The sequence below is a fragment of the Sander vitreus genome, chromosome 6 (assembly GCF_031162955.1).
Source record: "Sander vitreus isolate 19-12246 chromosome 6, sanVit1, whole genome shotgun sequence".
Taxonomy (NCBI): domain Eukaryota; kingdom Metazoa; phylum Chordata; class Actinopteri; order Perciformes; family Percidae; genus Sander; species Sander vitreus.
In genome coordinates, this window is record NC_135860.1 from 19,613,200 (window position 1) to 19,634,626 (window position 21,427).

General features: G+C 39.4%; 2 protein-coding genes across 3 annotated transcripts in view; one reads left to right on the forward strand and one right to left on the reverse strand.

Moving 5' to 3' along the window:
• Positions 1–5,710, forward strand: part of LOC144519892 (transmembrane protein 65-like) — a 43,252-nt gene extending 37,542 nt beyond the window's left edge. For both annotated transcript variants that reach the window (XM_078253405.1, XM_078253406.1), the window contains exon 8: positions 426–5,710. In XM_078253405.1, coding sequence (XP_078109531.1) covers positions 426–584 — 159 coding nt within the window. In that variant the 3' untranslated portion in view covers positions 585–5,710. The remainder of the gene's footprint in view (positions 1–425) is intronic.
• mboat1 (membrane bound O-acyltransferase domain containing 1) lies at positions 5,703–19,842 on the reverse strand. The gene is made up of 13 exons (XM_078253404.1): positions 19,115–19,842; positions 18,481–18,626; positions 17,964–18,041; positions 15,532–15,627; positions 13,397–13,452; positions 13,054–13,108; positions 11,752–11,944; positions 11,223–11,415; positions 10,331–10,434; positions 10,106–10,170; positions 9,860–9,992; positions 9,290–9,441; positions 5,703–8,560 (listed from the first exon to the last, which is right to left on the reverse strand). Exons 1-13 carry the CDS (start codon positions 19,190–19,192, stop codon positions 8,386–8,388), a joined length of 1,524 nt encoding a protein of 507 aa, XP_078109530.1. The 5' UTR covers positions 19,193–19,842; the 3' UTR covers positions 5,703–8,385.
• Positions 19,843–21,427: the final 1,585 nt, after the last annotated feature.

Here is a 21,427-nt window from a genome sequence, read left to right on the forward strand (position 1 = left end):
CTCTTTCCTGGTTGTGAAAGATCATGGCAATTGCCCTGACATGTTGTGGAATAGCGGTTTTATTTTCTTAGAACTATGTGTATATATAGAATACATATCAAAGTGTAATGGTAAATCAATGTCAATCTTTCCTTGCACTTTTTGCCTGTTCAGTCTTACAGTCTGCAGTTGCTCTGTGAATACAATTGTGCAATTAAATGATGATAACGCTTTCTTGTAAATTGGTGAATTTAGACCCAACTGGTTTTGATAATTATTCAAACAAACCAAAAGTGAAATAAAAAAAGGACAGCTTCATTAACACTCTTATTTACTGGAAATGACAGAGCTGTAAAGCTGAACCTTTTGAACTGAACTTTTTTGTGTGGATTATTTAAATTGATTTTGTCAGTAATATTTTCTTACTTCCATTTTCCTCTGTGCAGGGCAAAGCCATTGGTGTTGCCATCGGCTGTATCCTCGGCATGTTTCCTCTTTTTTTCTTCAAGGACGATGATGAGAAGAAGAAGAAGAAAGAAGGACAGATGGAGGCGAAGGAGAAAACACAACCACCACCTGCTCCAACAGAGAACAGCAAAAACTGAAAATGACATCTCGCCAGAGACAAATACTTTTTTGAAATCCATTATAATACTTTAAACGGGGACTGATTGCCATTGTCTGATGGACTGGAGTGTGTGGAAATGTCATTGAACTCGTTACAGTCTAATCACCGGGTACTTTACTTTGCAAGGCCCAGTCAAACTATCAAAGGTATTCTGAAGAGGATTTTAGATATTTGATTAAGCACAGGGACCTGATCATCTCTTGAAGAAACAAGAAATGGTTGATTCATTTGACCGCTGCTACTCCAACTATTGCGCCGTAACCTCACCTTGTCTTGACTGACCGACACAGGCTGAAACTCATTTATCTAAAACTTTCCATCTAAAACACACTGCAGTGGCCTCTTTCTCTCCTCTGCTCGGAGTCTGTTGAATATATAAACCTCTGACTCTACATGAGTAGAAGCTAGGTAAAGGTAGTTGACAGTTTGAGGGCTCCCTAAAATACCACAACAACTTTTAGAGCTTATTCAGAAAAAGAAATGACCATACATGGCATTTTGATGTTGAAGGTTTCTTGTATATTGGCAGAAATTGTGATAACTAATAGAGGAAGACTGAACAAAGAGACAAGCCAATGGCTCGATTCAGCAGTGTTAAGCTAAGTCCCAAGGAAAGGGTCACTTTTGCATGCACCCTTCAACATCAACTACATTATTCTTCGGTTTTACAAGCATGTCTGCCTTTTGATGATGTCACAGTCTTAAAATGTCCCGCCTCATTCACACTCAACGACAACCAGTCAGCTGCTTTTAGTGAGAATCGGGCGGTTAAATGTTACTCCTGCTAGCTGCGCCTGAGCCTGCGATTATTATTTTTTTGTTTGTGTGACTTTATATTATATGATGTGTGATGATCACCCAAAGCAGTAACATGCACCAAATGTTTCCCATGTATACTGGAATAGGTAGGGGCAGTTCACCAAAATCTTTCAAAGAGCAGTTTGTTACTTTCCTCTAAGCAGGAAGGAGATGAACACAGAGAGGCAGAGGGACGAAGAGACAGAGTAGCTGTGGCAGAAAGATAAGAAATGCCAACACTGAACCACCTGTCCCATTTGCTCCGTCCCTTTGGTTCCAATACCATTTGATTTATCTCCTCGCCAACCTGCAGGTGAACTGCAACACACCTCTCCCATGCATGGTAAGCCCGGTGGGTATTTTCAGTTGGACAGAAAATGAGATGATTGATACCCTGTTTCCATTCTGTGGAAAGCTCTTACTGCTTTCTAACACTTACGCACAACTAAACTCTATACCTACAATTAAATTATATTGTCTCTTCTCTACTGCCCTCTGCTGGCTGAAATTGAGAGGAAGTTGCTAGTTTCTTTCAGTTGAATTCAGTTTTGACCTCGACACTGCCACACACTTGCGGTTATACATCTTTTAAAGCTTTTCCTGTTTAGTGTTCCAGCCCCTCAATGGCTAGTTGAGTTTATTTGGCTATAATTGATCCCTTACTCACTATAATTATTTCTCTTAATTTGATATGCAAACCAAGTAATCTGCAGCATCAGCCAGCCAATGAAACATGAAGGCAGAAAGGATCTATTTGGGATGATAAGACACTACAATCCATCCAAGTCTTAATTTAGCTGTCACTGATTTCCTAATTCACCTTTTGAAGAGTCGTCGTTGCTCGACACAGGTTGCTCATCTCAACAGCAGAACTGAAGCCTGTTGTTTATGGCATTAAATCTGTTTTGGAAGTTAAAATGAAAGGAAGCAGCCACATGTCACTGAATGGATTGCAGCAAATGTGTTTATTTTTGTTATAATATTCAGACTTGTATTTATGTATGTTCACACTATATATTATCTTTATCTCAAAGGACAATGTTAAGAATAGATATTTGTCAGCACAAAAACACCTTTTGTTAATATATTTCCAGCAGAATTCTTTAACAGGAAGGACTTTGCAACCGATCGCTATGTTACAGTCCATAACTAAACTTACGAAACATACTCTGAAGACTTTCACCCTGTATACGATTGTTCTGGTTATTTATTATGTGGGTAACAGTGATCCTAAACAGTGATAACAATGAAGAAAATAATTGAACATATTTATGTAGTTAGGATTTTTGATCTGATTGCTCGATTTCCACCTTGCATGCACTGCTAATAAAACAACCTATTGTACAAGGTTATTTCGTGTAAGAATCATAAAAAAAAAAAAAAACTTGTTCTAAAAGTGTGCATTACTGAAGGATACAAATCACTGGAGGTGATGAATCCAGTTTTAACATGCAAAAGATCAGATTTTTGACTGCTGTGATATAAATATATATTTTATGGCATATAAGGAATCATACAAGGAATCTCCTGTGTTTTCCTTTTTCGACAGATAATGATAAACATAGTTTAAAATAGGATTATCTTCTTTTGGGTAGCCTTGCAGAGGTAACAGAACCCTCTACTGGGATGTGAACTGGCAAATGCAGTGTGGAGACTTGGACAGTGTGTGGATCCTACAGGGAGCAGAATGTGATGAGAAAACTGCTTGACTGGCAAAATGTGATCATAATAGTTTTAAGTAAAAGTAGGAATTGTCATCCGTCTTTTGTGCATAGTCAGTCATGGTAAGAAAAAATAATCTGTGTCAAAGTACTGTAATTTGGGGGCAATTTTCCTTAATTCACTTTGCACTGCGTTACTTAACCTATGTGTATCATTGGGAGGAACGCAAAGAGACCTACAGTTCACAAAATCTCAGAGTTGATTTATCTTTGATTCTGTGTAATTTTATCATGTTAAATCAAAGATGACTTAAAAAAAAAGAACACATTGAATTATTCTTCATGGGTTGCCTTTTTGGTGTGTGAAATGTAGGTTGTGAGTGCAAACTTAAGGACCTTAATTTATATCTGCTGATATAGTTGTATGCTGTAAACTGGCTGTCATTTACTTATTTTGAAATTCTTTTTGCTTTCAGTGTTTGAATGGACCTGCTTTGGTTTCAGAAGATTTGGAAGTTTTATATGGACAGGCAGGAGTCATTAGCCAGAGACATTTCAGTCTATAGTATACATTGCTGTCCTGTATTTTATTTAGAACATGGTCCAGTATTTGGACACCATATGGCCCATCTTATTTGACACAGTCTGTTGTGTATTTTTTATCGTCCAAAAGAACTTCTTCTTTAAACTACCATAAAACTATCAATTCTGGAGTTGCATGTTAAAATCTTGTCGGCCAGTCGATCCACCACTTTGAATTAAATATCTCAACAACTATTAGAAGATTGCCATGACATTTTGTACAGACATTCATGGTCCCCAGAGGACAAAGCTTCCCGACTTTGGTGATTTCCTCTAGCATGCTCGTTTTCAATGAAAGGTTGCTGTTGCATCAAAACTCAAATCAAGTAAGAAATAAGGCCTTGGATTTAATCATGGGATTTGAGTTTACCCACTGGGCTTTGACTGGTGTTATAGCCTAAAAGTGGCACAGGTTTTTAGGTAATCAAACTCAAGTTAAAACACAACAGTTTTACAAATTATAAATGTACACAACTTTAACACATCTATTCTCCGCTGCAGACATGCACGTACAGTCATTTCTCTCCATTAAGCAATGAGGGTAAATCAAGTTGAAAGCAGTGGGATCAAATCTGCATGACCTGGGTTCAAACCCTGATTTCTGTGTTCTTGTCTCTTTGCAGCACTTTCATCTGTAGTGTGGCAGTATGCATGACTTTATTTTGTGACATGGTTCATGGTGCTAAACAATCATCATTGATTTCTGTTAGTACTATGTTAATGAGTTTTACATTTTTTGTATTTTTAAGTGTAAGTATGTAAGAAGTGAGAAATTAAAATGATTACTTAGGAGGAATATAATACAGAGAAAAAATGGAGTAGAGAATAGGGGTCTATTTTTGTTTTTTTTTATCAGCTTTAATTAAACCAAAATCACCTGGCTGCAAACATCTGGCCTGGGGTGGACTTTTATTTGTTGAGTATGCATTTTGATAATATGCTTATGTGCATGTGTTTTCACCACATTTTTCTCTATATATAGACTTTACTGCAGCAATATAGAAATAGAATAGAAATAATAATTTGGCATAGATGAGTAGTACAGGTAAATGCAAACTGAATGTAGGCAGCATTTTCCAAGTAGCAAAAACAAGCACACGATCATTATAGTTGCAAACAATGAACAAATGAAATTGTCTTTCATTATTGCATCAAGCAGGGAAGTGATATAGTTTATTTAGTAAAGAGTAGAAATAAAATGAGCTTTTGCTTTTTGGCCAAACAAGATCAACTGCATTTCCCTGCTTTAACTCCAGAAGGCAGTAGACTCACTGTGAAGCTGTGTACAGAGAAAGCAGTGTATTTTATTTATTGACACAATATTTTACAATGATGCAAGGTTTTCAAGTTTGACTTCTCTGTACACACATGGAGTTAAAAAAAAAAGTCTAATATTTGAAAATTAAATATACAGTATATTTTATCTACCTTACTTAGTCCCTCCACAAGCCCACCTGTTACTGAATTGGTTGTGTTGAACTATTCTTAGGGCCATATAACCACCTGTATTTCTCCACATTTTTCAATCAGTTGGCAATCAGTCTCATACAGAGTTTAAAAAAAAAAAACTGACCGTTTTGGATGACTGTGTCCTGCGTAAAGATCTAAAGTGGAGCATACTCTAGGGTTGCAGGGATTTAAGTATATTTTGTTGCTGCTAGTTGTCATCTTTATCACATTTTCTTCTTCCCCTGGATGTCATTAGTTCTGTGGAGGTCAGGTTGGACAGCAGGCGAACACACAGGCATATCCGTGTCAGAGGGGAACGGACAGGTGACACAAGGGACAGAGAGGCAGCCACTTTGAGAGTATTATCTGAGAATAAACAGCATGGGACAGGCGTTGCATAGAGGGAGAATCACTAAAAGAAAACAAATAGGACTCTGGCACCTGGAATTAAGAGGTTTTACTTGTTTCTAAAAGACAGTAAGAATACAAAAATTACATGTTTGTCTTTGTAATGGTTTATAATTCCTCATTATCATTATATATCACTTAAAATGTTTTTGTATCAGACAATTCAAACTTAAAACAAATTGAATAAACACATTTTTTTACTGAAGCTTTATTTGTTACTCAAATCTTTTTATACCACTCACTCTTTCCTCCATACAAACAATACTACAATGGAACAGCACACACTCTCAGTCAGTGATCACGCATACATTTGCAAAAACACATACAAAAAAATATCTGTATAGTCATTATTACATCATTAAAATAGCTGCTCATTTTAACACAGTCACAATGTATATGTGCCACTCATCGCTCATTTTCCTGCACTAAGAACACATTACCAACATGCAAACTATACAGTGCCGCGAACATATTATTGATAAAAACACATTTAAAGGCTACAGCTAGTTCCATATCAATTAATAAAGGCTTTGCTTCACAAAAAGACCAAACAAGTTTATGTTAGAGCAAACCATACTTGGAAACACTTTGCAGCATACAGAAACCTCTTGAGGAGTTTTGTTACAGTTTAGGTTTTTGACAGTGGCTGTCATGGGGATGGGGCATTACCAACAACAAAAAAGTTTAGAAGTTCAGGCTTCTTGCAAAGTCTACAGGGTCCCAGAGCAGTCATTACTGATGCTTCATTAACTTCAAGAGAGGTACTAATGTACAGGTAAACATTAAAATAATCAAGAAAATCTTAAATAATTCCCCTGCTGTATTTATTTAATAATCAATGTTAATTTGATGAATATTCCCCCCCGTGTCAACACTTCACTATCTGTGAACTAGGTCCTTGTCACAGCAAAGAAGTGTGATTTTTATATTACACAGATGTAATCTTTGTCATATAAATGTGATGTTTTTGATGTTTTTTCTTTTTCTTGTATAAACCTGCTGTATGCTGACGCTTTACAAATAAGAATCAGAGGGTTGAGTCCAAACTGAGCCCAAACAGGCAAAAAGGTTGGGATTAAAATCTAAAGCAGGTAATACAATGCATAAAGATTGTGTCTCCAACATGATTCAACAGACAAAAATGCTGTTTGCATGCTATACCCGTGGAAAGAAATTGCATTTTCATTAGGCAACCCATAAAATGCATTTAAAATGCATAGTCTGACAAATGCAATGTCATTTTTCTTCACCAGGCACTGTTACACAACCAAAAACATATTCTCACATTGCAGCGTTAGCATTGTTAGCACACCTTATTAAAACCAACCCATATACAATATGTAGTTAAAAGCTAACATGCTAGCTTGCAGCAGGTAGCACCATTAATAACCAAGCCACTGTGCCACTTTTAAAACTCCCAATGCGACCCAAACCTCTTACGAGTGATAACTTCTTGATAACAAAAAATAACAGAATAATTCATTATTTCAAAACGTGAATGTATCCTTTTGTTTTCACGAGCTTAGCTCATCTCTAATCATAAGCATCAACCTCTGATTCATTCACTTCCGAGAAATTGTAATAGAGGAAAAATGTGCTTACTGCTTATAGTTGGTATGAAGTTGCATTGGGAAATGCTGCAGCACAGTAGTTTCAGTCAATCCAAATGAGCTTACCTTCATTGCTTCATTCAGCAGCGTTCAGACAGTACAAACGACCAGCAGATGTCTCTGTTAAATCAACCTGCAGCTGCTGATAAGCTCTAGTAAATCTACAGTTTCCAAACATGTTCTTTCTCACAAAGAACCACAGAACAAAAAAACAGCAACATGCTCCTACTGAGAAGAAATATATTTGATTTATAAATTCCTATTCTTGGTCATATTAACCACTCTGGTGTCCTACAGGATGGTCTCCTCACCTGGAAGAGCTGCCATCCTGCCTTAAAATACTTCTTTAATAGTTTTACTGGACAGTTTGAGCGCTGCATTGTATAATTTGTATTCCATTGCCATGTCGTTCCACCCACACCAACACAGTCTGCAGTTTTTCATAATGACAACACACACACACACACACACACACACACACACACACACACACACACACACACACACACACACACACACACACACACACACACACACACACACACACACACACACACACACACACACACACACACACACACACACACAAGGCCTTTTGGTATGCTCTTGCTGCCTGGGGACACACAAGCGCAGCCTTTGTGTGCCATCAGAGTGTGACCAAGTAGGAGCGTCTGAGAGAGATTGTGCATACTTGTGTCCTAGTGTCTGTCTGGTAATGCATGAGTTTGTGTGTCCTGTATTTGTGCACCGTTTATGAGCTGCTCTCCCACTGTGCTGGCTTAGTTCCCACCAATTGGCAGGACTTGGAGATAGGACAGGAAAGAAAGTCAGCCTCCTTTCTCTCTTCACACTGTTGCATTGTTGTTGGAACAGGCAGACTGTAAGATGATGAAGAGATGGGCATGGAGGGGGGGGCAGGTGGAAGGAAAAGTGGAAGGAGGCCAGCGTCCTGGGGGTGGTGGTGGTACCAGAGACGTTCCCTTAACTAGTGTTTTTCTTTTCAGTCTGCCTGCTTTGCTTGTGTTTGATGTTCTCTTAGAATCAGATTCAGTTTCTGATCTTGTTAACCTTACTATATGACAGCTCTCCCCATGTACATCCAGTGTCATAGGTTCAAGTCATGCATCATTATGTACCATCATAGTATTTTTCCTAACTCTGTATTGTCCCAAAATTAAATACTGTTTTCCCATTTTAAGTTGGCTGAATGCCCTTAAGAGATATTCACCCTTGAATGAGAGCCTGGTAAAAGAACATGAAGTGGGGATTTTCAGTCTACTTTGTCATTGTTGTTAGAGTGAACAGGCTGGAACTGGGCATAGCACGAAGGCGAGGAGGAGGAGTAAAACGTTTTGGTGGTGGCAGTGGGTTCACTGGATGTGTGTTTCCGATGCAGGGCGATCACAGCCAGAATGCTGATGATGTGAATGTGGAAGTACATAGACCTAGGAGGAAAAATGGAGTGTAACTTTTGTAACTTTGTCATTAAAGTACTGTAAGGGGAAATGTTGATCAGTAGGAAAAATATTAGATTACAAAATAGAGCTGGCCATCATCTTCGAAACTATTGTTGGAAATGTATAAAACAAAGGAGAATTCTGGCCCTCTACTTTTCAACCTTTATAAATGTCATCAGCCAGTAGAAACAGCATTGCTGGCATAGTTCCAAATATAACATCTATATATCGCTAAAGGCCTGCAAACACATGAATACTAAAGCTGCAACAATAAGTAGATTAGGCGATCGATTTTTAATGCCAAACTTCTCTGGTTCCATACAACAATTTCGTAGTTTGTTGAGAGGGTCCACAGAACATTTCCTTAAACTGAACAAATTTGTGGCAATACACCTTTACACAAAAATTTATTCAGAAATGATCCAAACACAGGTGCACTGGTACTGATTTCTCATAATCACATTTCACTGTTTGTACATTCTCGTGTTTATTCAAACTTCAATACGAATGCTGTTAGCTGCGGACTTGCATGTGCAGGGCGGACGCGCATTCACTTCTATACCTACTACAAATCGGGGGTCTGCGTATGACACTCTTCACATGCATTAGAAAACAAGATGGCGAGAACTATGATGAAATTTGTGTCACACGTACCCACGAAAGCAGTAAGCATGAATTGGACTTAAGAGGTGAGAGGACTTAAGATGAATTACATACCTGTAATAAACCAAAGTGGGCTCTACTGCAAGAAGTAGAAAAGGCATAACGGTGTAGCAGATGGCCAGCTGGGTGGCAGCCCAAGTTAAAATGTCGTAACCTAGCTTCAAGCCTCTGAAGCCCAGGAAGTAGTGGCGAACTGACTTACGTACCTGGTGCGGAGAGACAGATGAACAGAGAGGGATACATTCACACCAGTGATACTAAGCCTATAAAGTTACATGCAAATACTTTAATACCTTTCTTGATTGTATGAATTTAGTCTACTAAAACCATTCATTGGTGTATGGTATATGTTGCTTTGGTAAAACCATCTACTAATATCAACAGGTCAGCCAGGTGCACTTATTGGGTTTTCTCTGAAAACTGAGATGAAGCTGCTCAACCAACCTTACCTCAGCTACAGCAAAGCGCCACTTCAAGCCCTTCTTATATAGCTATTTTCTGGCAGATACACACATTTCTAAAACCATTTTTATCACTATCAAGAACTGTGTTTTTGTTTGCATTTAAAAGTAAGATTGAAGATGAAGTATTTATTTGAATTTCCAGAGGAGGTAGAGTACTCACAGCTCGTGCTGCCATGGTGATGGGGATGGCAGTGATGAAGGTGAAATAGTACCCTGGATAAACACCGTGCCACAGGGCAGACAGGATAAAGGTCAACGCCAACCTGTGTTTGGAGGCTCGGTCATAACACACCCTGAAGAGATGAGAGTAATCAAACATATTCAAAAGAGTTTATGAAATGGACAGCTGAGTAAATGTTTTCTGACTGTGTGCATGCGTATTGGAGTTCACATTTGGAGTACTTACGTTTTGAGCCAAATTCCTGTTCGAATATTCCAGTTGTCTATGAATGTCTTAAAGCTTGTGGCGGTCTGAACAAATATAAATAAATAACAATAACCACATAACAGTAACTTTGTCCTCTAAAAGTCATTGCCTGACTTTGGCCAATATGAAGGTGCATGAAACTTAACACAATGTAGAGCGACTGTGTATGTATGTTTATTAAATCACATAAAACATTGAAGGTACCTCAATCCCCAGGATGTTGAGGTTGGACATGAGGTCCCAAGATGGCTTTCCATTTTCATCCATCCCCAAGAAACCATAACCTGCAGCGTTGTTGACTGCATCAGCTGACAGGACGGAGGAACAGATATTTAGAAATGATATTCGGGTTCAGGTCGGGCTCAGTCACATCAGCGCGATAAGGCATTGAACATTTTCAATTTAAAAAAGCTTATGATGTAGGTGCGCGCCTGTGTTAACGTGCGCTTGCTGCCCCGTGTGCGCTGATGCGCTCATCTGTTGACATTTCCGAATGCCTTCTTAGAGAAACAACATTGGTTGAGGTTTAACAACATATGTTTGTTCAATTGTGAGATGTATCCAGAGAGGATGAAAGAGAAGTTATGTGACGATAGTATGTGGATATACCTGTCTTAAAAATGTGTTCAACCTAAATGTATGAATGCCCAATGACTGCACTGGTGGAGCTGTCTATGTGTCTGTCCTTGTCTTATGTGTGTGTGTATTTTGTTATTTTATATGAGTTGTGTCATGAAATGACAGTGTATGTTTAGTTTTTGTCTTACAATTTTTATTTTTTATTGTTTATGATGTTGTTATGTGTATTTATTATTGCATTGCCACATTTTCAATTGAGTTGTAAAGACCTCTGAAAAAATAGCACCTGCAATGCAGGAGCTAATGAGGAGCCTAAATAAACAAACAGTTGCTTAATAAAAGCGGGCTTTCCACACCAACAAACGTACATGAGAAAAAAAAACGAGATTTTAACCGTGTCGGGCTCGGACATAAATATCTTAATGCCTGTCGGGCTCGGGGTGGGTTCAGAAAAATGCGGCCCAATCCGCACGCAAACACACGCACGCACACACACACACACACACACACAGCTCACCCAGTGTCCAGGCGAAGTAGAATTTGGGCCTTGCTGCTTGAATGGAGAAGAAAGCGTAGGTGAGCCTTGTGAGGAAGGGGGCTTGGCTGACAAAGTGGGGGTCCACGTTGTACTTTATTGGCAAGGACCGAGTCACTGTGAGGAAGAACAGCATACATCCGCTGCAGACCAGCAATTTTCGACAGACAGCGTTCTGCAGAGAAAATGGATAACTGCTGAGCAGCGATGAAAACACACATTACGAATGGACGTGATGACCACTGGACTAATTAAGTCACTCCAAAACCAGGTCCAGTTGAGATCAGAGGAAATGAGTCATATTTACAACCAAGGCTGAAATAATGACAGCAGTAGGACTAGGTGGAAAAATGGAAGAATCTGACTCTGATAAGATTTGAGTTTCAGTGAATTCAAAAATCTAAGTAGGAGAAGACTTAGACAGATTTTACTACAGTCCCAGGTTATGCTGTGCCATTAAGGAAGCAGCAACCAGGTATGCATTAACACATTCATTCATTCATTAACTTACCAGAGGTGATGGCTCCGGTGTCTTATCATAACCGTTCTGCCCATTACACATCCCAGAGTGCTGCCTAAGCCTCATGCTGATGTGTCTGCCCTCTATGAAGTCTATGTATTCCTTATAGTTACTGCATGGTCCCACCAATACACTCAGGAAGTTCAGATTGTAGCTCAGGTACTCGATGAGAGAAGGCCTTACACTGTAGGAGAAATAATTTAAAACAAACGAGAATCATATTTTCAGTATGATAACAGTGATCACTTAATGTGAGAATGCAACAGTGGTATTCAATTTCTTTCATCTAAGTTTGGTGGATAGTGAGAAAAGCATGCCATTATTTTTAAATAAAAATGACACATTTAAAAAAGGAGTTCTGTGAACCTGTAGAATTGCTTGGCATATGAAACGTTACACAAAAGCAAACATTCTGTGAATGACAAAAACGTTGACTTTTTAAAATTTCACATGAGACAATGACATTATAATCCACATTATAAATTAGCCTTTGATCTGGTCCCTTTTGGTTCTCCGACAGCAGTTCTGCAGCATTTTAAAAAACCAGAGTTGGGTATTGAGAACTGGTTATGAAGTGTTACCAGTTCTAAACAATGAAGCAAACAGGAAATTATATAACAAATCTGCTTTAAAGCTTATTGATTCCTGAGAGAACGGTTTTGACCTATTGAGCTGCCGTCTATATTAATTATAATAAGTATACATGTTGGTATCCAAAACTATTTGGTAACCCAGGAATCTTAAATTAGGTTAACAAAAATTAGACAATCATGGAATTTAGAGCTGCAGGATTATCAGACAAGAGCAACACTATGTGTTATGATCGCTTTTTGATACATTTTAAAATGTATTTAAAAAATTTATTTTAAAATGGCATGCATGGTACACTGTTGACTGTTGTTTTATCGATTCACATGCATAAAATGTAATATTTTCCATGCAAAATGATGCCTCTTTTCTAAGTTCACAGCATGCTTTTTACATGAACAAGCTATTCACCATGAATGCATCTCCTTGTCATTGTCCTTCGTGGCTAAAGGAAAAGAAACAGTTATTTATTTTTTAAATAAGGTGTTAATTCAGATGCAACCCTACCATATCAACCCCACATTGTAAACTATGTGCACCTCAAAGATCAGCTTTAAAAGAAAATCAGCTAAATTCAGTAGGGGAAAAAAGATGTAATTATTTGCAGGACACAGTGCTCTGCCTTGTCTGCCAATAGGCTATACCCTGGATGTTTCAATCCAAGTGTACTGGAAGTTGTGAATATTTACCACGGTAAAAACTTACTTTATAGCCAGAGGCTTCTGCTCTGGGGTCAGTTGTTCAGCTTTCTTACACATACCTGAAAAATAAGGGATGACGTCATGAGTAACCTGTTTGGAAACTTTCATTTTGTCATTTTTCAGCAAATTATGAAATGAATGATGGCTGAATTTCATTTAGCTGCTTTAGTTTCAGGGTCCTGGTATTGTCATGGTTTGACATTGATATCTTTTCTTCTCCATTCAAGCAGCAAGGCCCAAATTCTACTTCGCCTTGACAGTGGGTGAGCGGTGTGTGTGTGTGTGTGTGTGTGTGTGTGTGTGTGTGTGTGTGTGTGTGTGTGTGTTCATCTTCTCCTCTGCCTTACCGTCGTGGAGCTGGAAAGCCAGTGTGGTTATCTTCTGGGTTACTATCATCAGAGGCCTGGGTAGAAAAAAATAATTGACTGAAAAAAATTTGCCATGCAATTCAGTCATCCAGAACAACAATACACAACAGTAAACAGAGAGACTAGGTGAACATACATTACAACACATACAGCTACATTTTGGTTTCAGTAAGCTAGCCATTAATAGATACCAACAATTATGGAAGGGAGGCGACGGCGGAGGGCATTAAGGTCCTGTACAATAATTCTGAACAGACTAGTTTCACACCCCCTTTACTAGTTTCATTCAAAGATAAAGACCTCTCTGTCCCAAGAATGTAAGTGTGCAAAGGCACACAAACTACATCTCTCTCTCTCTCTCTCTCTCTCGCGCACACACACACACACACACACACACACACACACACACACACACACACACACACACACACACACACACACACACACACACACACACACACACACACACACACACACACTGGTTCCTGTGTTTGAGTGGGCTGCATTGTGTGGACAGCATGGAAAACCGAGGCAGAGAGGGGCCGAGCGGCTGGCACTGCCAGCTCAATGAGAGTTGGCCGTTGGCTTTAGAGAAACCTTTTCAGGGTGCCAGCCAGTATGTGCAACTCTCTCCACCGCTGTAGCCAACAGACTCTGTTTTTCCATGTAGACTCTAAAGTTGGCCCTGTACACAAGATTTTGACCCGGTTCAGTTTCAGTTCTGCTGCCTTGCACATATTCAGTAAGATCGGCTTATGGAAATGCTCAATGACAAATGGGAGAAAAGCACACAGACTTTAGAGACGAGCTCTAGATTAACTGTGGGTATATCAAGGTGATAATGAGGACAACGTGACAGTAGAAAACCGAAAATGAAATGAATGGTGTTATACAAGCAAAGCAAAATGCACTGTGAGTCACAGAACCTAGTACATTCAATCCTGTGTAAGTAGCTACACATATGTACACTATCTCTGTGATTCACAACCATTCATCTGTCCAATCTGAAAGCTTAAAGAAGCTGGATCTCTAATTCAATATATGACCCTACCAAGGCTGACTCACAGGCCTGGCTGATCATCGCTAAAGTCACGCGGCGGAGTGCAAGTGCTGCTGCCAGCAATTTCATCTAGACCAGAACTGGGCAAAAAGTTGCTGAATACAGGAGCCAGCAAATTCAACAGTCACCTTTCAAAAAGCAACTGCACACAGTAAACACTATTATTATCCGGTTTATCTGGTATGAACCATCACAGTAAAACCACTGCTACCACCTCAGGCCTGACAAAACACATGTATTTGCAGCTCCATATGTAGTTCAATATTTGTCTGATTTTTGAGAATCCTGGGAGGCCCAGTATGTGAACAAAATGATAACCCTCTTTATCAAAGCAACCGCATGCCATTAATGTAAGAATAGCTATGGAATGAAGTTGCAGTTAATACTTGTAGGCAGTAGCCTAACAAGCCAGACCCACATATACACGGTGTGATTGGCCTGACCAGAATTTGGTTTTTCCAGGTTGCAAGCCATGCTAGACTGACCCTGACTTCAAATTACATTTGCTGCTGCTAGGGTGGGTCTAGATTTCTAGGGCTATGTGGGCAGAGTTTCTATTTCAAAATAGTCATTTTTGATGATGCAATCTTTCATTTATGAAATAATAAGCAATGACAAAGGAGTCACTGCTCATCTTCTGTTATAGGAAATCCCCTCCTGCTTCGCTAAATTCTTCTTTTAGCTCTTCTTTATAATTCTGAAAGAGTCGAGTCCAAATGTAATGCTGTAATGAAAAAAAGAGTAAACTGCTCACTCTTTTAGAAGCAGCCTTGTTTCTAGCACAACAAAGTCACAGTTGCCAGGAAGCAGCAAGTACCTTAACTCTACAATGTCAACTGTGAACAATCAACACTGCTGCTTTTTAATCAGTGGCGTTGTCTTTACACAAGGCCGTGGCACTGGTGAATGTGTAAACAGGTACAACACAATTTCACGTTAACTGATTACATCACAACTGCTCTAAAACGGTGTGGTTGTAAAAATGATTAATATGCTGTCACCAAGAAGGTGTGGCAAAGAGAGAAGATTACAGAGTGATTACGTGTTTCCTTACCCAGAGAAGTCTGTGGACAGAACTCCATAGTTATAGATAAAGACTCTGCTCACTTGGCACAGTGTCAAGTAGCCCATAGCCGTCACCATGGAATACCTGTGTGTGGAGGAATGAACAAAACTAAATCAGACAAGGGCGCCCGGTGAGCTCAGTTGGTAGAGCAGGCGCCCACATATAGAGGTTTACTCCTCGACGCAGCGGGCCCGGGTTCAACTCTGCCCTGCGGCCCTTTGCTGCATGTCATTTCCCCCTCTCTCTCCCCTTTCATGTCTTCAGATGTCCTGTGAAATAAAAGCCTAAAATGCCCAAAAGTAATCTTTAAAAAAAGAAAAGAAACTACATCAGACAAAAAGATGTTATGGTGATATAAGAGTTAATATTACCAAGTAGGGCTGCCACCTTTTGGACCCCAGGAAGACTAGCTGGTCGTCTAGGCGGCAGCTAATGGGGATCCTTATAATAAATACAAATACCTCTTGGTCAACTACTAATCAGTTTTAATGTCTGATTAATACATTTGTTTTACTACTAAACTATTACTGAGATTACATTATGAAATTAGTAGCACAGGATTTGCTATATACACAGCTTTGTGCCTTTTTCTCCAATTTTTGTTTTATTTACATCCAGTCACTCATTTTTAATGGTGTTTTTATCACCTCGCAGCTTTTGCGCTGATGGAACATCTGGAATTGTTGAAGATACAGTTATGTTTTTTTCTGCATACTCGGATTAAGACGCCTGGATGCCTTTCTTACATACATTTTTTTTTTTCCAAAGTCGGATGCTAAGAATTTAACATTTGTTACCTGAGTGTTATTCATTTTCCTTAAATGTCTTCATCAAAACATAATTTTACATAAGTTGCTGCAAACCTTGTTGGTGTGCACTTGTATATTTGAAATGGGCCAAAAAGAATAATTTACTTGTTACCAGTGAAGTTGGTTTAAAAATATGTCAGTCACAACATGCAGTTCTGTCTTTAAATATTTTTTTAATTTGTATACTGTGTCCTGACTTATCAGAGGAGCGGCTGGTTGATACCATGAAAATGTATGAACTGACCTATTCTAAGGTAAAAATGTAATTAAAGGCAAAATGATTACTAATCATCCGGTTCAAGCTCAAATGAATTAAAGTCTTCAAAAAGAATGGTAAATGTTTAACACCAGGATCACCACAACAAATTTCTAATAGTCCCAAATGTTGACATTATAACATATCAGAATAATTACTTGTTTTTGTGTGTATGCACTATAGTGTCCTGAGTTTGTTACCTTCTTTCACCCTGTGCCAGTGATAAAGAGGAGTGTAATGTGGTATGCATGTTTAACAATCAGCCGGAACACAGTTTATGTTGTGTTTTGCCTCCACATGGTTAGAACACAGGTGTTATCTTCCTGCCCCTGCAGGTAATCCCTTTACATGTATAAACCAGGGTAACCTAACAAAACCTTTTTTATGTTGCTCCATTCATAAAAAGAAAAAGACTACAATGACACACATTTTTAAAAGAAGGATAACAGGGACGAGGTGCATTGCAAGGAGTAAATTAATGGGTACATTCCAAGAGGAAAGAAACAAATGTTGTTTTTCAGATTTTAATGTCAAATACTGCTTTACTGCAACAAATAAAGCATTAAAGGTCCTATGATATGCTGCTCTTTGGATGCTTTTATATCGGCCTTAGTGGTCCCCTAATACTGTATCTGAAGTCTCTGTCCCAAAATTCAGCCTTGGTGCAGAATTACAGCCACTAGAGCCAGTCCCACAATGAGCTTTCCTTAGGATGTGCCATTTCTGTGTCTGTAGCTTTAAATGCTATTGAGGAGGAGAGAGAGGGTGGGCGTGTTGACTTGACCAACTGCCATACTTCGCTTGTTTGCAAGCCATGATGTCTCTCTCTTTCTCATGGGCGGGCCAAATGCTCTGGGCGGGCAAAGCAGAGAAAGGGGGAGGAAACCTTTCCCCTTATGACAACATAAGGGGGAGATTACAGATCGGCTTGGTTTACACCTATTGTCATTTCTAGCCGCTTGGGGACCATAGGCAGGCTTGGGGAACTCATATTAATGTTAAAAAACCTCATAAAGTGATTTTTTCATGCCATGGGACCTTTAATATAGTTGCCATTATCTAGACTAAGCCATCTGTTCACTCTTATCATGTCGCCAGGTGGATCTTGTCTGACAAGTTTTACCTGAAGACTTTCTAGAGGTGTGGCAAAAAGGCATTAATTGATTGCACAGGCACTTAATAATGTACTTAATTCCACCTAATATTTGATATGTTTACATGTCACAAATTCCACCACGTTAGTGCTGTAACATTTCATGATCCATTTTATAATCCAACATTTTGTCTCCATAACTTAGCTTTATCCCAGACTTTAATGGTAATTTCCCTTTATGAGTATGAAGACCGACACGTACCTGTGTACATTGTCGATGTCAGCTTTGTTGATGATCAAGTAGCTTGCTACCACCACTGCTAGGATGTGAGCTGAGTACCTGTAGACAAGGACACACAGGACCAGAACATTCCTATCATTAATAGTATTTGAAAAATACAGTGTTCATTATTTTAAATTGAAGTGGGCTGTATGTCAGTGCAGCCCAGACACATTTCCTCTGAAGCCCGTTGCTCAGGAATCAAATGCCACCACAAACATTTCCCGTGTCTCTCTTTTCTGTGCACCCTTACTGTCTACAGCCTCATTGTCCTCCTATAATTATAAGCCTGTAGCTCTGCACACTTGACATCAGCCCTGTCTATCTGTCAGAAAGGTAGACAGTTAGTAGACAATTATAGTTTAGAACTCAGTGGCTACCACACACTACCACAGACTTTCTGACTCAGTAAAGACAGAAAATGAAGAGGTGCAGCATAATATGCAAGAAATTGAATAGAGTACTGTGTGAGAGTATCTCTGACAGTATCATACAGTACCATCCAAAGCAGAAGATGAGAAAAGCAATGCCAAGGAGGGTGGCCACAGCGTGCCTGACCAATGGATTGGCAAGGCTAGGACTGAGGTAGAGACGAAACCAGAAGGCAGCAGCCAGGGCAAACAGCTGGCACACCATAAAATTCACCTATATGGGAGAGGTAGAGATTAGGATAGGTAATATCTGCTTTTTAATACCTGAAAAATACTCCTGTAGGGACAATGTGACAGCATGATGCATGGTTATAATGATTTTTTCCCACTTGGTTCATCATCCCCAGTGGTATCATATAAATTCTATAACGATGTATAGTTTTGCTGTGCTACTTGTTTAGTAGAATATCAAATAGTTGACGATAAACGTCGAGTCATTTTGCATGCAAGTCTTCAGTTTCTAAATGCCATTTTGGAGAGACACCAACATCATTTAATCTACACATCATTGCAATTATGACCTGCAATGTGGGCGTCGACAACAATAAGGGAATAACTGCACGTCTCTGTAACAAGTGACACACTTGCAGACTATACAGTCATAACAGTGTGCCATTCATAAGATAACAGAGCTTGGGGAATGCTGTTTATTAACTCCGAAATATCCCCGTTGTTTTGTGATTCATGGACAGATCCTCCTACCTGATCAAGGGGAAAGCCCAAGTATTCACTGACAGGCAGCAGCCACTTGGATCCAGTCGTGTCCGCCCGCTCGCCCATCCTGCGTAATTTTCTGTCGCGACGCCTCAATGTTCCCGGTTGTCTTTTTCCTTGTTTTTTATTTTTTTATTTATCTTAACTACTTACTATTTTCTCTGACAGAAATTCATTGTTTGGCAAAAGCCTCCGTGATAAGTCGAGCTAGTAGGTTACACAGTATGACCAGGAATACAACACTCCCCTCATCCTTCTAGGACAGTACCTACCAGTCGAGTAAAATAGCTTTTCCGGTCATTGCTTCCAAAATAAAAGTCGGATTGCGAACGTGCAACATTAGGGGTTGTAGCATTGTAGGCTAACAGAAAGCAAATAAGATATATCTGTGAGGAGAAATCTATTCTCTACGGACTTGTTTTCGCCCACAATGTACTCACAGACATTAAACTATAAAAGGCGATGTTTTAATTACAATTCTCACACAAATGTGTTCATCATTACCTACCCCACATGCCTATCCCTCATTTTCAAACGTGGCAGTGTATCATACGCTTTTATCTAAACAATAAATAGACTGCATCGTGAGTAAAGATTATTTTTAAAGAGAAACGTCTGCGTCTATAGCCTACATTTAACATTGGAATATTTTTTTAACCTTTAGGTAAGTCGATTGAGAACAAAAACGTATGAAAGCCATTTCATCTTTCTTCCGCTGTGTTATCCAGGCTCTTTCCAACTTTGTGCAACAGTCTAAGTGGTATCAGCTCTATTTCCCCCGCCCTATTTAAAATTAGTGTTTTGTCAGTGACTCATGGTGACAAAACATGACTCATTAACCAGATGAAAACATGAATTGACAGTGTTTGAATAGGTTATTCAAAAGACAAAAGGAATCCCATTTTGGTACGTGGTAACGTGTCTGTCAGACCTCTCAGGTTCTGAACCCACACGCAGACCAGGACAAGGTAGGTGGTGAAAAAAGGTGAGTATTTATTTTTTGATCCAAGATTTAGCCTTTGTTCTCCCCAGCCCCCCATAAAAGGTGAGTATTTATTGATGACAAAAATATAACTGAAAAAGTAATGCCAGACGTGTAGACCGGTGAGTAGGCCTACTGGTGGACAGCGGTGTTGAGGGAAGATGGTTCTGGTTGCCAGGCAGGGGGTGAAGGGAATGCCAGGGTGAAGGTACTGAAGACAGAGAAACAATTAAGCGAACAAGCATAAACGAACAGAGACTGACTAGCAACCGATTTAGGCTAACACGCAAACACAACATACGAGTAGGCTATGGCTAACAATCGGCAGGGCCTAAATGTCAGGTCACAGCTTTAAATAGTGTTGTGATGATGATGATCAGGACCAGGTGTGTAGATTGCTGATGAGGAACAGGTGAGAGCAGTTTCAGGTGATCCTGGAATTCCCGCCTTGCACTCGTTGCCCGGCAACCGGAACGGGGTACGTCCTGGAACGTAACACAAAACACAACAACAGACAGGGAAAACATGCTCAAGGGGAGGGGTTCGTGACAGTGTGTGTACTACAACTAGTGTAAAGGTGATTGCCACAGGTGAGAATTTGTCACTTGAAAATGGATGATAATACATCTCCTGCTTTGTTAAAGTTTAGATATGAGGTCGCCCAAATCTTATTTCAAAATGTAGGCTATGAATCATGTGTGTGTTGCAGAGTGTGTTAAGAAAGTTCATCTGTGAAAGGACTGAATGTTCTTTCCTGCAAGACCATGGCATGGATTTTATTCATTATTGAGAGGTTATTGCTTTGAGTCATAATTAATGCCCAAACATGGCATGGCTGAGAGAATAGATTTTTATTAATTATTTTGTGTTTATTGCTGAGAGTCACAATTAATGCCCAAATGTGAAGTTTTGTCAGTGGCCACCTAGAACTATGAACACTTTTTGCACAGGGTGAGTCAAGGGGGACATTTAAAGTGAGGCACCAGCTATGAATGAGCCTTTCCATATACCATATAACAATTAATGTGGCATTTAATAGATTCCCATGAGGGAATTTTCTTCCCTCTTGTACTAGGCCACCTCATGTATTCAATGGTGAGGTCAGAGGTCAAGATCAGCTACAAAATAACAGCCTGCATAGTTGAGCTTAAATATCTTTAGTAAGGACAGTTAAGTTTCTTTTACACAATTCATGATCTATTTACAGGAAATACAGTACATTCTGACGTATTGACCATACTATGATGGCAATACGCCAAGTGTTGTATGGCCTGAGAAAAACAACTTTCAGACCTGTAATGTAAGCAGTGGTGGAAGTA

Bases quoted from the DNA above. Each gene is read 5' to 3' on its own strand.
- mboat1 (XM_078253404.1), bottom strand. From the start codon at position 19,192: ATGGGCGAGCGGGCGGACACGACTGGATCCAAGTGGCTGCTGCCTGTC. The intron at 18,627-19,114 runs GTAGGAGGATCT...TCTCCCATATAG, and splicing joins TGGGCTTTCCCCTTGATCAG to GTGAATTTTATGGTGTGCCA. The intron at 10,171-10,330 runs GTACCTTCAATG...ATATTTGTTCAG, and splicing joins TCAACATCCTGGGGATTGAG to ACCGCCACAAGCTTTAAGAC.